The sequence below is a fragment of the Diabrotica virgifera genome, chromosome 1 (assembly GCF_917563875.1).
Source record: "Diabrotica virgifera virgifera chromosome 1, PGI_DIABVI_V3a".
Classification (NCBI taxonomy): Eukaryota; Metazoa; Arthropoda; class Insecta; order Coleoptera; family Chrysomelidae; genus Diabrotica; species Diabrotica virgifera.
The window spans coordinates 211215858-211234606 of NC_065443.1; the positions used below are offsets into that span (position 1 = coordinate 211215858).

The window sequence follows — 18749 nt, forward strand, 5'->3', positions numbered from 1 at the left end:
GGCAAAAAAACTAAAAAATTACCTACTAAAATCATTAGCCAGTTGTGTCTTAGTTTAGCGAACCGACTATACCGAGTCGGCAAATTTTCATGGTTGGTATTGACCTTACGTGAGAGGGAGTGAAAAACAACTACTTTAAAAAGAGGTAGGTATATTAGGTCCGCCTAATATTATCCAAAAATTCAGTAGTGGAAGTACCTAGAGAGGAGAGGTTTCACATTGTTGCCAAACTTATTGTTTTTACTTGACCTGTTGCATGTCGTCTTCTCAGCATTTGACCAATGTTCTATGACAATCAAATTTGGGCGAATTGATTTAAATGACATCTCATTATTTTTATTGGGAATGTGCCACAATTGTACTTTAAAATAAGCTTAGAAATATTGTTTTCATCCAATTTTGAAAAAATATGAAAACTTTGAATTATCCATGTCCGTCTGTCCGTCCCTCCGACCGCAAACACAACTCCTCCGTCATTATACCAGGTGGAATGACAAATGAGGTATTGAATGAAAGGCTTATAATACAAGGATGGTACTAAAGTTTAGAAATTTTACCTAGTACTTCCAGTTTTAGAAATGCAACCGGAATTACTGTTTTGAAGTCACTGGAATAGTACAAGCAATATATTATTCGACGCGCCTTAGCAAGACGAGAACAAATATGCACTTCCGGTTTCATGACAGGCTGTGTGTCCGTCCGTCCGCGAATATCCTTCGTTTAGAATGACAAGTCAGGTGTCGAAAGAAAGCTTATAACTCGAAGATGGTATTAAAGATGACACATTTGACCTCGGACTTCCGGTTTAAGAGCTTTAACCGGAAGCGATATAATATTCGACGTACCTAAGCAAGATAAGAACAAACGTGTACATTTAGTGTTTAAATCATTTCCGGTTAAAAAAGTTCTAACCGGAAGTGCCATATTATAGTCGCACAAATTATACAGGTAACATGTCAATCGAAGCGTATTGAAAAGTCAAGCTTGAATCTTTAGTCCCGGTTTTGAAGGGTACCTAATTTCTGTTTAAACAATAAATAATTTATATTGATGATTTGCTGTACTTCTATGTATTTTCATAATCGGAAGTATTTATACAAATTCTAATTGAAATTGTAAAGGTTCAATCTCAGTGCATTAAGTTTGTTCTTTACTATAATATGTGATAATAATATTCTTTTTCATGTGCCACATCAGAATTATCCAATGTTCGCCATCACCATTGCTAAGTCTTCTCCATTCCTGTCTTCTTCTTAACGTGCCCTATCAAGTCCCCTTGACGTTGGCGATTGACATGGCGAAACTGTCTCTGTCTCGAGCTATTCTAAATAGTTATTCTGCTTTCTTTATTCCTGTCCACTCCCTGATATTCTTCAACCAAGAGGCCTGCTCTCTATCAATTCCTATGCGTCCTTCGATTTTACCCAACATAATAAGTTGAAGAATACTATACCGGTCTCCCCTTACGTCCAAAATAGGCAATCTTTCTATATTTGATGTTATCAAGCAGCTCGCGGGCAGCATTTGCTCTCTTAAGGACTGCCATATTTGTCAGCATAGCCGTCCATGGTATTTTCAGTGCATGTCTGTGCAGCCACATTTCAAAGGCCTCCAAACGATTAATGGTGGATATTTTTAATGTCCATGCTTCGACATCATACAAGAGGACAAACCAAATGTAACATTTAATCATGCGCTTTCGAAGTTGAAGTTGTGTGTGTGTGTGTGTGTGTGTTTGAGCATTATTGGCTTCGGAGTCAATGTCCATGGAAGTTGAAGTTAGAAGTTATCATTACAGAAGAATGACCTCATTTTTAAAAATGTCGTGTGGAGGCAATGTCGATTCTACATTTTATCCCTTTATCTGGATTGTTCAGTAATATGACAACCAAGATATTTAAAATGTGTCTCATTCCTGTGCAATGTGGAATAATTATCCTGCATTTGATATCTGAGTCCATTCTCGAATGTTTTTTAACTAAGAAACTTTCTTCCTACACTTCTATAGCCCTCTATTTGGCCATTATTTATTTATTTATTTATGGGCCTTACCCATTATTACAGTAAAAATAATTTAAAAACTAAAATATACATTATAACCTCGAAATAAATTTTATAAAATCTGCACCATACAAAAATACATACCAAATATGGTACTTAACCATTCTTTGTCTTAGTTCTAAACTTAGATTATTATTGCAAAGAAATTCATTTTCGTAATAATAGTAGTAACAGTCATTGCTATTCTGTGTTTTATTTTCTAAATCTGTATCTAGTTCGTCCATTATGACAGTTCCCGAATATGTTATTTTGTGAACTTTTCAACTTGGACTCCATTTAATTAAATTTCTGCATCTGGATGTGGATCTACAACTAAAAACTTTGTTTGGTTTGAGTTTATTTTAATGCTCATTATCTCTCCTACTTTGTAAATACCTTTAAGCAGAATTTGAAGAACTTCAATATTTTCTGACAGAATTACTGTATGGTCCACATATCTAATTACATTAAGTAGTTCCCATTAAGTTCCCATTCCCGTTAAGTAGTTTACATTAAGTAGTAGTTAATGTTGGGGACAAAATGCAACCTTGTCTAACTCCTGGTTGTATAGTGATTTCATCAGTGTAGTTATCTCCAATTTTTACAATAGCATTTTGATTCCAGTACAAATTTTTAATGACACGAATATCTTTGTCATCTATTCCCATATTTTTTTGCATCTGCATTCATTTTACATGCTGTACTTTATCGAATGACTTTTTGAAGTCCACGAAGCATGCAAATATATATATTCTTTGATCACAGCATTTTTGTAATAGTGCAATAATAATATATAGTGGAACCCCGATAAGTGGGCCTCCGATAATCCAGAAATCCGGCTAACCCGGACCAATTTTCACCAAACATTTCAACAATAAAGCATAATATTGACAAAACCGAAACTGACTGAATTGTTTACCAAGATATGAACAATGCTGTATAAAACTGTACGTAATTTAGATGTAGTGTGCATATGTATTTCATGTTTTTGAGTTTATAATGAAGTTTATCTGTAAGGAGACGGTATTTTATTAATTTTTACCATATTCTCCGGCCAGCCCGGATTTTCGATAACCCGGATCAGCGGCGGTCCCGATTAATCTGACTTATCGAGATTCCACTGTATAGGAAAAGTCAAACAATAAGAAATGCACGTAATTTTCCCCTTGTTGCCATATTCTAAATTTGAAAAAATATATAGGAATTAATCAGATTTTTTTGACATGCTAGTCCTACTACAGCGAGCATTTCATTGGCTAGAATTAGTGACGAATTTATATGTCATTATTATATTTGGTGAGATTGTAAATGGTAACTGACATCTGTCATAATATTGGAGGTTAAATATAATGTCAAATTTATTGTTTTCAAATTATATTTTATTTATTTAGTTTATATTTTAATGACATTTTATTTTTTAACCAGCTTCACTTTCCTTTCCCTATCCTTGATTAGTCGATTAGGTTCGTAATAGTTTTGTTGTATGGTAGGTTTAGTTTAAGAAGTGTTGCTGGCTTAATGGGAACATCTCCCAAAGGCCATAAAAGAAGAAGAAAAAAAAAAAGAATGTGTGAGTACTTTGTACGCACGTAAGAAGTTATAATTCTATTATGTGATTTCTTAAAAATAAATATACTTTAAACAGTTTGTTTTAATTTTTTTTAAACACCAAACTAATTTTGTGCTTACCGCTTTCAAAAAAATAAAAAAAAGTATAGGATTGCTCCGGATTCGAACTCAAGACCTCTCGATCTCTGGCCGAATACTACACCAAATACGCTACGAGGACTGTGTCTGTATCGGTTCGGACGTACCTAATGACAATTCACGGTAACAAACAGACAAGGTGAAGTATAATAAATATACAATAAAATGTTTTAATAATACTCATCTTACTCCTGAGGAAGACAAATCCAAAGACACAAAAATTATAATAAATATATTTACTAAAAACACTAATATATTCTTTTCACGCCTTTTCTTGCAATGATATATTTATATACTTCGTCTAATTTACTAACCGTTGCACGTCATCCGCGTCATAGCCTGTGACGTCGCATGATACCAACACGAAATATTTGGCGGTAGCTGTGTTCTTTTTTAGAATCATTTTGCCGAGTACACTGGAATTACAGCCACTAGACATATTTTATTATATACGCGTAGAAATAATATTTGAAGATTTCTATTAATGTTAACCTAAAGAAATACACAATAATATGTTTCATTTAATTTGTATCAATGGATTATAAAGCGTTTTTATGAAGCACATTTGTTCGGAACACACTGTAACTGTAATCGAATGAAGGTGTCATTTTAGAATAAATTGGTAACATTTATTTGGCAGTTGCGGTGATGACACTTCATATTTGTTTATATTATTTACTATAAGTATCTGTTCTATTATATTTATTGTTTTTATTATTTAATTTACTATAAAAAGATCCTCTACTACAAAAATATAAATTTCACCTAATTTTATCACGACTTGGAATAATCGAGGTATCTGACAACTCTTTTAGTTGTTATTGTAGACATATACAAAGAAACCTATCGGCTTCTCCCAAGAGTTCGGAGCCGTTTTTTAATAATTAAACAATGCAGTGCAAAAACGCTTGCACTGCAAATCTTAAATGATTATAACTTAATTCTTGTTCTCTATTTCTTAAGTTTTTATTTATTTACATTGAATATTAATTTGTTTTGTTGTATAATCCACGTTTACAATAATTATGTGATTTATTTGATTTAAAATGGATTCAGGATTTTTTTATACTTTGGCAACTATGTCAACTTAGATCTCTGGCGTAGATAATGACGTGCAACGGTAAGTAAATTAGACGGACTGTACATAACTTGAAAGATTTAGCAATTAAACGGCATACTGTCTGTGTGCGCATGCGCGCAGAATTATGAAATTTTATTTTTCATCGCGCCTAAAGAAGTATAACTTGAAAAATAAACAATCAAAAATCTTACATAACCTTCTATAGACTACATGACTTTGACACTTATATTACAGATAGTTATCTTTGTTTCACACTCTTAAAGACAAAGAGAAACAGTGTAGCAGGTAGTTGCTGTGATAAAAATACAGTCAAACCTACCATATCCGGATCAATGTGGCGACAGACCGATCCGGATATGACAAAATCCAGATATCAAGACCACTACTTCTTTACAGTCTCTGAAACGTTTTCTCCTTCATACATTCCAGTAACCAACGCCGTCAATAACTTTCGTCGATAGACGCGTTTTATAGATTCTATAATACATTATTTCGCCATCTTTTAGCTCTTCTTTTAGTGCGTTGTTTAACAGCAGGACTGCCTTTCTCGGTAGATTTTGGTAGATCCGGATGGCGCAGAACCGTCCGGATATGGGGAGGTCCAGATATGGCAGGTCCGGATATGGCAGGTTGTACTGTATATGGTTTTTATTTGGCAACAGCGTTTTCCTGCCAAACTTGACGGTAGCAAAGAAACTAATATATGAGTAAAAATTACCGGTGGGTTATGATGTCATTAAATCTATGACATGAATTCCTAATTGTTTGACTTTTAGTTTAACAACTTGAAATCTTAACTACATATAACACTTACTGCTGATTTTTCAACTTTGGAAGCACTATTGGCCCATTTAGCCAATGCTAGCAGTCTGACAAAAAGTTGCCTGGTTCTGGTTGCAAAATTATATATTTCAATCTTTCTTTCCATGTCAGTTTTCCGAGGTAGTCTGAAAGTAAATGTTAATTAATTATTACTGAATACTTATATTGCATAATTTAGTTACAATAATGCCCATATTATGATACTTATTGCTCTTGAAAAAGCATATTTATGATGAATACAGTGATGAGCGCACTAATAACCGGCAAAATAACGCAAAAGATGGAAAACATATTAAGTTGTGAGATAAAAAGAGATGAACTGGAGGTGTTAAATTTAGCGATAGTAACTTATAGATTGACATTATATTGGTTGTTTCCCACCAGGGTTGCAAAAAAACATGTTTTTTTAATTTTAAACAAAACACATGTTTTCTTTTTGGTTTAAACATTTTTTTGTTTTCAACATGTTTTTTTTTGTTTTTAAAATGTATGTTTTAAACAAATAAAACTTGTTTAAAACACATGTTTTTTTTGTTTTAAACGTTTTTTTTTGCTTTAAACATGTTTTTTTGTTTTTAAATTTAATATTTTTAACCAATAAAACTTAGAAGAAAACATTGTTTAAATCATATTTTCTTATACATAACATTAATTGAAGGTGTTTGATCTATTATTCTACTAAATAATAGATAAGAAATTGCCTGGGGAACCCCAGACTATTTACTATTTATAAATTCGCATTGCAAGTTAGCTATTGCAATAACATCTATTGTCAGTTATTTTGTGGTGACCCCAGCTCATTTGTTGGCAAATTTGCTTGATCATCGCTTTAGTGGAAATAAACTTATCATACATCCATTATAAATTATCATCCAGAAGCATTTTCAATTATTATTATTATTAACAGGCAAAGTGTGTACCCTTTAAACCATATGTTTTCTAAACATCTAATTGAGAATGTAAAACCATTGGCATGGTGGCGTTCTAAGAAAAATATAAATACTATAGCATTGAAACTTGCTCAACAGCTTCACAGTGCTATTGCATCGTCAGCCAACATAGAAAGGCTCTTCTCATCATACATCAGGAGGGGGATTCAAGATGGCGGGCGATGAAGACGCACGTTCAGTTGATGGAGATAATTTTTCAATTTATTACAAATGTTGCATAAAGAAAGAGTGCAAAATAGTAGTGTGCAAATTGTGTTACAATGTGTTCCACCCAAGCTGCCCAAAAAGAGGTGGTTTAGAAGTTTGTGAGAAGAACCCAACGAACTGTCAACACTGATGGAATCGCCATGAAGCAAATTTAATGGCGCCAGGATGAGATAGAAGATAATCAGGTAAAAGGGAAGATAATCGCCATCTTTCGTAAACAAACATTGACAGTGCTAGTCAGGTACGTTGTAGTTGTAGCAAATTTTACCTGACAAATTCTCTGTCTCTCTCATGTCTCTCTAGAAGTGTTAGAACCTCTCTCTTGTATGTTGGCGCCTATCTCGCTTCACTGTTGGAATGGGACGGGGCCATTCCATCAGTGTTGACAGTTCGTTGGAAGAACCTGACAAAATGCTGTGAAAAAACTGAACATAACCTTAATGAAGTAGAAGCATCACAAGACAACCAAAATATATTAAAGGTAGAAAATAAGTTGCTAAAACGACTGATTACTGAGATGGAAGATAAAAATGGTATTCTAAAAGAAAATAATAGATTATTGTTGCAAAGAATCAACTTTTTAGAAAAAAATGTATCTGGAAAAACCACAGATAAAAAAACTGTAAACAGTAATTATCAACAAAGTGAGAAAAAAAGTGAAAGTGAACCCACTTTGATGTCAACACAGAACATGCTGCCTACACAAACAGTAGATAAAACATACAGTCAGATGGTAGTAAACAGTAGATCATTTGCCACTCCGTTGACAGACGACAATGGTAAATACGTCATTAGTAAATACACTAAAAATAATCAAAAACAAATAAACAAAACTTCTTGTGATGGTTCAATTACGGAAAAAGGGTTGGAGATTGATGCTGAATTTGATGATAAAGCCTCACTAGACGATAACTACACCGAGGTAATGAAGAGAAAGACAAAACTTCGCACTAGAAGAAATATTGGCACTGCAGAAATAGCTCAGTGGTTTTACAGGAGAGGAGAGTAAGGTTTGGCTATACCTATACAGTGTTAGGAGAACATCTACAGAAGAAGATATTCGTAAATTTTTACGAGACAAACGGGGAATGAAAGAGAAATATATTATGGTTAAGGAGCTACCCAGCCAAGAAAACATGCTAAAGCGATTTGTGGTTTCGGCTCCCTTCAACAAGGATATGTATAAATCGGATTTCTAGCCTGTTGGAGTTGGTGTAAAAAGATTCCACATGAATCGATACAAAGAATTTTTAGGCAATGGTAGAGGAAATTTTTGAAGAAAGATATAACAGGTCGGTTAAAAATTGCACATGTTAATATTCGTTCTTTATTTCCTAAAATAGTTGATTTAGGTAATTATGTTATTGATAAACAATTTGATATATTTTGTGTATCTGAGACATGGCTCAAGCCAACAATACCGAATAGTGCTATACAAATTTATGGTTATAATTTAATTCGTCAGGACAGAACAGCAGACTGTCGAGGTGGAGGAGTTTGTATGTATATAAAGAATAATTTGCAATTTTCTGAAGTTAAATTTAACAATCACATAGAACAAGTGTGGATTAAACTCAATATTAATGACTTGTTGATAGGTATAGGTGTTGTCTATAAACCACCAAACTACATAATTAATACCTTTATTGAATCTTTTGAAAAATCTCTTGCTGATATGGTTACAGATTGTGATGAAATTTTCTGTCTGGGTGATTTTAATGTTGACTTACTTAATTCACATCTGAGTCCAGCTCATAAAATTAATGATTTACTATACAGTTTTAATTTGGTACAGATTATTGATAAGCCAACTCACATAACCCTTACATCGCAGACTCTGATTGATTATATAATTGTCTCAAATGAAAATAGAATTAACTCCTTTGGTGTATGTTCTGTTGATCACATAACAGATCATGAGCTTATTTATTGTGACATCAATATCTTCCCAGAGAAATCTGACCCAATCTTTAAGACTGTTAGAAATTTCAAACACTTTGATGCAAATCTTTTTTACTTAATTTAAACTCTACTCTGCTTACCAACATTTATCACATTGAAAACATCAACGACAAAGTAAAATTCTTAAGCAGCTCCATTGTGGCTCTTTTCGACAAACATGCTCCTTTTAAAAAGATTAAAGTCACTAAAAAAAAATATAATCCTTGTTTAACAGATAATGTGAAACTTCTTATGTCACTAAGAGATAAGGCTAAAAAAAGTGGCAGGAAACTAAGGAGCCAGCTCACCTTAAGTACTACAAAATGATTAGAAATTATACAACATTAGCATATGAGAATGAAAAAAAGCCTTCTTTCAACACAAACTGAATGTGGGTGGAATAAAAAATATTTGGAAAAATTTACAACTCCTTAATATTGGGAAGAATGAACACACAATTCCAGAAACCTTAAAAGAACCCTATGAGATTAATCAGTATTAAACATCATGCATCCCGCAACTACCAATCAATCAAAATACAATCGACTATTACTTAAATACTGTAATCGATACTTAATCGAGAACTTTTCTCCTTTACTCCAGTATCCTGTGATTTGGTGCAAAAACTGTTATATACTATAAAATCTAATGCTTTAGGCCAGGGGTTCCCAAACTGGGGGGCGCGCCCCCCCTGGGGGGCGTAAGGACATGTCAGGGGAGGCGCGAGACAAGTCGAAAATTAAATTAAATTCAGGTGCCTACCTAGTCTTTCTAAAATTCTAAATTAACCATGATGTTTAGAAAATTAAAACAAACCACTGTAACATCTGACTTTACTACATAAATTTGAAATCGAAGGCTTGAAAGAATGGAATGTGAGCCGTTCAATGTGGCAATAGCGCGCATAATTTGACAACCGAGCGTTTCCAAGCACTGCCTCCCGAAAAACGTCAAATCAGCTCAGCATAAGGACGGTTTTTTCAGAAAAATCTTAAATCATCGCGTTAAAATTGTTATAAATTAAGTAATTATACTGTAGATATAGTTAGTTAGTGTTTGAACATTAATTTAGTAGTTAAGTTAAAAGTTAAAACGGGTTAATACGTTAGTAGTGAATAAGAAATACTAAGGACTTTTCTGTAAGTTTTGCCTTTATATAATCATAGTAGCAGTAGTATAGTAGAGTAGAGGCTGGCTTAGGAGATGGACACAAACTCTCCCGGCCCCCCTGACAAAGGGGGCGGGATCTATGCTTTGCTTTCATTGAACTCGCAAATTTTTTTAAATTCCATACACATGCTAGCCCCGAGACATAAAAATAACATTAATTTAATAGAAAAAGAACTCTGTGCTTTAAAAAATAAATTCCAAAACGATCAGATCATGTTAACAGAAGTTAATAACTTATCATCTAGGATTGAAAATATTAGTAGAAGAAAAGTTGAATACAAGGACACTGACTTCGGCCCATTCCTTATTATGATAGAGAGTGACAAGGGAAAAGCAGGAAATATCCATCCTATGGATATTGGGAACGTATTTCATACAATGGGTACGACTGGAATTAAAGAAATTAGTAGAAAAGGCATGAATAGAATTGGAGTAATTTTTAACACCTCCAAACAGGCAAATATGGTACTAAATAGCACAGAAATCCTTGAGAAAGGATTTCTTGCTTATATACCTCAAAAAATGCTAACATCAAGGGGTATTATTAGAGATGTAAGTATAAATATTTCAATGGAAAACATAGTTAACGACAGTAAATTACAAAAAAACGTGAAAATTATATCGGCCAGAAGACTTAACAGAAGAGTTTTAGATAGCAATGGGACCGTTACATACATTCCAACAGGAACTGTACAACTACTCTTTGACGTAAGAACTCCCCCTAAAGAAATAATCATATATTCAAACTTGGTAACAGTAGATCCATACATCCCTCCTGTACAGCAATGCTTCAAATGCCTAAGATTTGGGCACTCACAAAGACAGTGCAGGGGAAAAGCAAGATGCCCGAAATGTTCCGATGAACATACAGTACAAAGCTGCACAGTTTCTGTACCAAAATGCCTATACTGCGATCTTGACCACCTTGCCACAAATAAAATTTGCAAAGAATTCGAAAGGCAAAAAAAGATAAATGAAGTAATGGTCTTCCAAGATCTCACCTTTTTTGAAGCTGCCAAGCTGTTTCCCCCAATTAAGGAAAAACCAGAGAATTCGAGAATGTTTCAGAGGAGAAGTAGGGATTTTCCTTCTTTACTATCCAGCTCACCCAGAGCATTTACTCAAGCACTTCAAAAATCCCCATCCTCCACTCCCCATTTCCAGAGTCAAAGTCATGTGGTCCCAGTTAAAAGGAAAAATAAAGTAATTCTTAAAGACATTAGTTATGACAAAGAGGCGCATAAAGCTTTATTAAATGAGGATCTAAGCAGAAATTTACCTAGATTACCGATTTTAAACAAATTAAATGATTCACAAAAGTATACGGGATCACAAGTCCCAAGTTTTGCACTCTCATTAACAAGCAATCGTGTACATCCTCAGGATAGTGTATTTTCAAAAAACGTTGATTTAACCTCTGATAATAATATGGATTTTGCAGGTTTTGATGAGTCACATAATACATCTAATTTTAGTAAAAGTAGTGTTGACTGAATTTTCATTTATTTCTTACAGATAATATAATATATTATTTTTTATATTAAAAAGAAAAAATAATAATAATAGTAACAAATTATATATATACGGTTATGATATTTAATATTTTGCATTGGAATATTAAGGTTTCTTTAACAATAAGCAAGATCTAATGGTGTTTCTTAACGAATATGATGTTAATATCATTCTTCTAAATGAAACACATCTGAAATTTTCACAGCACTTGCATATTCCCAATTTTTACTGCTATAGGGATGATAGGATTGATGGATGGGGTGGAATAGCTGTACTTATTCATCAGTCTCTGGCAGCTGATAGGATAGATATTTCACATATTCACTTGCCTGAAAAATGGCAGGCTATCATTATCAAATTTGAAAAAATTTTTATTATAGGATCGTATAAGACACCAGATGTTCGTTTTCGTAAGGAGATCTTTAGAGAATTGGTTCAAATGTGTGATAAACCGTTTTTCTTCATAGGTGACTTGAATTGCCAACATTCTTTATGGGGTTCATCATCTAACAATCCGAACGGCAATCGTCTTGCAGATCTTTTGGAGGAGGATAACTTGTGTTTTCTCAATACAGGTGAGGCGACAAGAATCTCACCGCCTGACTCAAACAGTGTCCCTGACGTAGCTATAGCATCTCCAGGTTTGGCTGTGGACTGCCTCTGGGAAGTTTTTCCAGAGATAGGAGCAAGTGATCACTTTCCTTTTGTAGTGTGTTACGGGCAGGATAGAAATAGTCCCCAAGGAAATGACCCTCTTCAAGATCGCAGTATCTTTAATGTGAAAAAAGCCAATTGGGAACAATTCAACCAATATATTGAGTCTAACATTAACAACATCCCTAATGAGTCTTACACAGATTTTCAAAACCTAATATTAGACGCAGCAAACAGGTTCATCCCTAAGAAAAAGCGTGTTAGATTCCATAAACCACAATTACCTTGGTGGGATGAAGAGTGTTCAGTTTTAATTAAATCAAAGAGGGAGGCAGTCAAGAAGTTCAAACAGGTACCTTCTTTAGAAAACTTCATTAATTTTAAAAAAATTAGGGCACATTGTAAAAAGGAACTTAAATCCAAAAAGAAAAAATCATTTGTTGTGTTTTGTTCCACAATTTCACCTGATACTCCAATATCAGTAATGTGGAGAAAAGTGAGAAGTTTCCATAAGGCTTTCACTAAAGCCTCAGTTAGAACTCCTAGTAATTCATCGTTAGGGGAGGAAATGCTTTGTTCATTGACTCCACCTGTATTTGAGGACATTGCGTCTCACCCAGTGAAATCTAATACTATCGAGTGTGAACTCTTCACTTTAAACGAACTTTCATTGGTTTTGGTTGAACGAAAGGATACTGTGCCGGGCCAGGATGGTATAACATTTTCTATGTTGCAACATCTTCCAGAGTCAGCAATCAAGTTCCTGTTAAAATTTTTCAATTTATGTTTAAAGGAGGGAATGCATATTCCCACTCAATGGAAATCACAAACAGTGTGTTTAATTCCCAAACCCAATAAAAATATAAATTGTCTTTCGGGCTGGAGACCAATCGTTTTATCATCGTGTGTTAGTAAACTTTTAGAGAACATGATAAAAATAAGGTTAGATTGGTATGTAGAACATTTTATGATCCTATCGCCTTTCCAGACTGGCTTTCGTAAAGGTAGAGGGGTGTCTGAAAACTTAATTCATCTGGTCAATGAAATCTCAATGAATATCTCAAAAAGGAAACCAGCCGCTGCTGTTATGTTAGACATTTCTTCTGCATATGATAAAGTGTCAATCATCCAATTATTGGACGCTTTGGGAGATCTCAATTTGCCATTGTTCCTTATTGAATTGGTTAAACATTTATTGACTAATCGTTTGGTGTCTGTTCGTGATCCCATTTCCTTAAATCTGCTAGGACCAAGAACTACCAATGTGGGCCTTCCTCAGGGTTCCCCTTTGAGTCCAGTACTATTTAATATTGTCATCAATATAATCTCATTTTGTGTGCCAGAGGATGTTCTAATTACTCAGTATGCAGACGATGTTGCCCTCTATTGCTCCGGTAACAGCTGGGTGGATGTTGTGGAAAAATTAAATGGTGCAGTAGAAAGTATTTCTAATAAACTTCATGATATGGGAATGTGTCTGTCATCTAGCAAAAGTCAAGCAATTTTTTTTGATAGAAATAGGAATAATATTCCGAATTCACTAATATCAGTGAATAACACACGTTTAGATTGGAAACAAGAAGTTTCTCATTTGGGAGTTATTCTAGATAGTTCCCTTTCTTGGAGAAGTCAAATTGAAAAGATGGCATTGAGGGCTTCCAGTGGAGTCAATATTATTCGTTGTTTGTGTCGAACTTGGTGGGGAGCACATCCTGCAACTTTACTCACTCTATATAAGGCATACATTAGATCACATCTTGACTATGGATCTATTTTTCTGGGAGGTTGTGCACGTTCTCTACTTGCAAAATTGGATAAGGTGCAGTATAGAGCTCTTAGAGTGGTAGGGGGATTTATGAGGTCTTCTCCAGTTCATATAATTTTGTCAGAGTGTGGAGAAACACCGTTAGATCTTAGAAGAATATGGCTAGCATCTAAATTCATTTTAAAAGTAGTAGCCTATGACAACCCAATATATGCCTCAATTGAGCAATTTCACAATGTTTTTCTGGGTTACTTTAGTTTTTGGAGAAGAAAATATTTCCCACCAATACTGGCTGCTTTCCAGAATACTTTACATGAAATTCATGAGGTAGCACATAGCTCCTTATTTCCTTGTCACTCCTTTCCACTTAATATTCAGATTTCTCCTATGGCTTATGAAACTGTCAATATGGGCAAAGAGGCAAATAACCAAACCAAGTTTATGGAATGGTACCTCAATAACTGGTCAGAATATAAACTTATTTTCACAGATGGATCCAAAGATAAACAAGGTAATGTAGGTATTGGGATATACCTTAACGAGAGAACACAGTTAACAGCAAGATTACCATCCGCTAATTCAATTTGCTCAGCAGAAGTATTTGCCATTAAAAAAGCATTAGAGTTAATCCAACAGAATAATTTTACAAAGTGCCTCATCTGTAGTGATTCTAAAAGTGCTCTAGAAAAAATCACAAGACCAAGCTACAAGGCGGCAATAGACTCACAAACTCTCCAACTAAAACAAAAACTATGTGAATTTGATGAACAACAAAGAGAAATTAAATTTGCATGGATTCCAAGTCACACTGGAATTATTGGGAAATTCCCTCCTAACCATCTTGCGAATCTTGGAAGAAAGCTGCCTATTAGTGAAGAACCAAAGGCCCCCTTTAAAGATTTTCGAATTAAATATAAAGAAAATCTATGGATTGGTTGGGAAAATCGTTTCCAACAAATAGGACAGGCAAAAGGAATTACTTATTGCTCACAAGTTACAGTTCCATATAAAAAGGCATGGTTTACAAAATTTCCCAACCTGGGGAGAGGTATAATCACACAAATGTGTCGTATGAGAAGTGGACATTGTAGTGTTCCTGTACATTTATTTAGATTGAAGGTAGTGAATTCAAACCAGTGTTTATGTGGCAGTGTAGGAACTTTACAACATGTTTTATTGGAATGTACTAGGTTCCAAAGAGAGTCCCAGTTGCTTAGAAGGGAACTAGAACGTGATCCGACATTAACTGATGCGTTGTTTAAAAATTTAAACTCAAAGACATTAATCGCAGTGCAAAAGTTTTTAACATCAACAATGACTCGTGTGTAGCTTGCTTAAAAACTTTAGACTTTATGCTTGCTTGCAATGCATGTGCTTTGTGCTTAGTGCGGTTTTGCATGGTAGTACTAGACCATTAATAGTAGAACTTTAGTTATGGAACTTATAAACAATTACAAAGTTTTTTTTTAGCTCTTAATTATTTCAGATTCAGGAGCTATGAGCTTAAGCCCAGATGTACCTCAGGTACGGCTCTTGAATATTCAAGTCTATATTCACGGATCCTGGCCGGATAGCCCTAGTAGCTAAGGCCATTCAAATGAAGAGAAGAAGAAGCACTGCCTCCCTCCTTCCCTCCTAACCGCCAGACGCAGGCCAGCTAACCGCAGACGCAGCTCTTATCAATTGTGACCACGGTTGCCGATTTGTACATAATTATCATATTTTAACATAATTTTTATGGCATTCTGATAATAAATATTGTTTTAACATAATTGATAATTTTAACATAATTTTATACGGATAGATTTGGCAATAGAGTTTAGTAAATTTTCAAGAATTCTTCAATTTGTTTGCATTTGCATTTACTAGCTTGCAACTTGCGACACAATTTTATGACCACCTTTGTCCTTTTATATTTGATATTGGGACTAATGTACCTACCTGAATAGTGAATACTTTTGAGGATTGTGGTTTTCATATAAACAATATCATTAATATCAAACTAAGTAACTTATGGATTAAAAAAATGAAGACAATTGCTTTATAAAAAGCCGAGAAAATACATTTTTTAACGTAAACCGATTTTGAACTTTGAGTGATTTTTATGATGAATGATGATTATTGATCATCATATTATGACGAAGGTAGTTTATTTTTGAATACTTGTACCTATAATAGAAGTATAATAAAGTATCATTTTTTTGCAATGTGATAGCAAAAGAAGTAAAAAATAAAATCAACCGAAATTTGACGATTTCTACCGAAAAATTAGGAGCACTTCTACTGAAATTTTGTCCAAGTTCTGTGGCTTGCGGCAGGGGTTGGCGATAAAAAATTTTAACATAATTTTTGGCCAAATCTGATAATTTTAGCAACCGCTTAACATAATTTCATATCGTGACATCGGCAACACTGATTGTGACTCAGTGTTTGAGATACCTTGGCGTAGGTGATGAGATACCACTTATTTTTGCATTATAAAAGCGTACGTGTTGTGAAATTTTAATTGTGGTAGTTGACTTTTATTGATTTCGTTGATTTGAGTGAGGGAAGATAATTGTAGTCAAGATGAGCTCAGCAAAGAAACGCAAGTATAATGATGGTCATATCAAATATGGGTTTATTTGTATGCGTAAAGATAATGTCGAACATCCTCAGTATGTAATTTGCTATGAAGTATTAAGTAATGATGCAATGAGACCTAATCGTCTTGAAAGACATTTGTCATCCAAACATAACCCTTTTAAAGACAAACCAAAGGAATTTTTTGCTACAAAATCCGAAAATTTAAAACGCATGAAGTTAGATAGTACTGGTTCTACTGCTCAGTCATCTGAAAAAGTTCTTGAAGCTTCATATGAGCTATCACTTCTGATTGCTAAAGAAAAGAAGAGCCATATTATGGGAGAGACGCTTGTTAAACCGTGTTTGTTAAAGGCAGCTGATATTATTCTTGGAACGCAGATTAAGCAAAAGTTATCTCAAATACCTCTTTCTGACAATACCGTGAAACGTCGCATTGATGATATGGCCGAAGACATACAAAACCAGGTAGTTGATGCAGTAAAACAATCGCCATTTTTTGCTAGTCAGCTAGACGAGAGTACCGACATAGCACAATGTTCTCAGTTAATTGTGACTTCTGAGCTTCACTGAAGACGCATAAGGATGCTGAAATAGCTATATGGAGATGGTCGTCCAACTCTGAATCAAATATAGACAAAACCTGCCTCGAACCCCTTTTTCATCTTTCTCAGTTAATTGTTTATGTTCGGTATGTTGAAAATGATAGAGTGAAAGAGGAGCTACTCTTTTTTACAGAGTTGGAGACCACGACAAAAGCTATTGATGTTATGAAAGCAGTGTCAGACTTTTTTGACAAACAGGAAATCTCTTGGCAAAAACTAATCGGTGTATGTACGGATGGCGCGCCTTCAATGCTTGGTTCTCGCTCAGGATTTGTACAATTAGTAAGAGAGAAAAATGCTGATGTGACTGGGATACATTGTGTTATACATCGACAAGCCTTGGCAGCAAAAACTCTTTCAAATGAATGCAATGCTGTCTTAAAGTTGTGTATTAAAGTAGTGAATTACATAAAAAACAGTGCGTTGAATACTCGACTGTTTAAATCTCTTTGTGAAGATTTAGGAAGTGATCACAAAACACTGCTATTTCATACAGAAGTACGATGGCTCTCAAAAGGAAACATGTTAGCAAGATTATTTGACCTTCGAGATGAAGTAATCAACTTCTTGGAACAGCAAAAGCAAAATGAACTAAGCGTGGCCTTCAAAAAAAGTTGTACCCAAGTAATATTGGCTTATTTGTCAGACATCTTTGACTCGTTGAACAGCCTTAACTTAAAACTGCAGGGTGGAAACTCAAATATAGTTACTCATCGTGATGCGATTAATATGTATATTGAGAAACTGCAACTTTGGAGGCGTAAAATGTCAGCAAACCCCTGCAATTATTCGAGTTTTCCTAAAGTAGAGTCAATGTCAGAAGAAACACGCTTCAGAGATATTTATGAAGGATCAAGTTTGAAAATCCGAATATCAAACCATTTGGAGAGCCTAATTGCAGAGTTCCAGAAATACTTTCCAAACACTTGTGACGATAGTATTTTCAGAATGTCAACCGACCCATTCCATGTCAACATAGACTCCTTGCCTGAATCACTTCAAGAAGATGCTTTGCAAATAAAACATGATTCCTCTGCCAAATACAACTTTGATATAATGGACAAACCTTCATTTTGGTTAAAATATTTCAAAGTGTATCCTAGTGTATCACGGGAAGCTCTTCGTTTATATTTGCCTTTTTCAAGTACCTATTTGTGCGAAAAAGCATTTTCAACACTTGTGGCAATTAAAACAAAGTATCGAAATAAACTTGATGCTGCTAGTGACTTGCGTTGTGCACTTACTAAAACTCAGCCTCGAATAGGCATACTAGTAAAGAAAATGCAAGCCCATCCATCTCATTAACCAACCTAATCTATTTTTTCTTTTATTAATAATTTTTGTATTTTATTAAAACTGATATTGTTGTATTTTATGGCAGTATGTATATATAAATAAATGTTTTGTTTTTTATGTAACACTTATTTGATTTTGTTTTGTTCCCAGGCATATACAATTTATTGTTAAGGGGTGGGGGGGGGGTGCGAGAAACTTTCATTTCAACAAAAGGGGGCGTGGTACAAAAAAGTTTGGGAACCCCTGCTTTAGGCTCAGACGGTTTGAACTTAAAAATGTTACTTCAATGTTGCCCATTAGTCATTCCTTATATAACACATACCGGGTGGTGAATTGGAACACGGGCCATAGGAAACTCAATGTAAAATTCTAAACTGTTGAATTCCTGCTTCCCTAATTATTTTACATCAAAAGTC

The 18749-nt window shown here is 34.4% G+C and overlaps 1 protein-coding gene across 4 annotated transcripts in view; it reads right to left on the reverse strand.

Moving 5' to 3' along the window:
* LOC114346174 (mediator of RNA polymerase II transcription subunit 14) overlaps nt 1-18749 on the reverse strand; it is a 148525-nt gene that overhangs the window by 120254 nt on the left and 9522 nt on the right. For all 4 annotated transcript variants that reach the window (XM_028296966.2, XM_028296972.2, XM_050646918.1 and 1 more), the window contains exon 2: nt 5643-5775. In XM_028296966.2, the coding sequence (XP_028152767.1) occupies nt 5643-5775 (133 nt within the window). The remainder of the gene's footprint in view (nt 1-5642; nt 5776-18749) is intronic.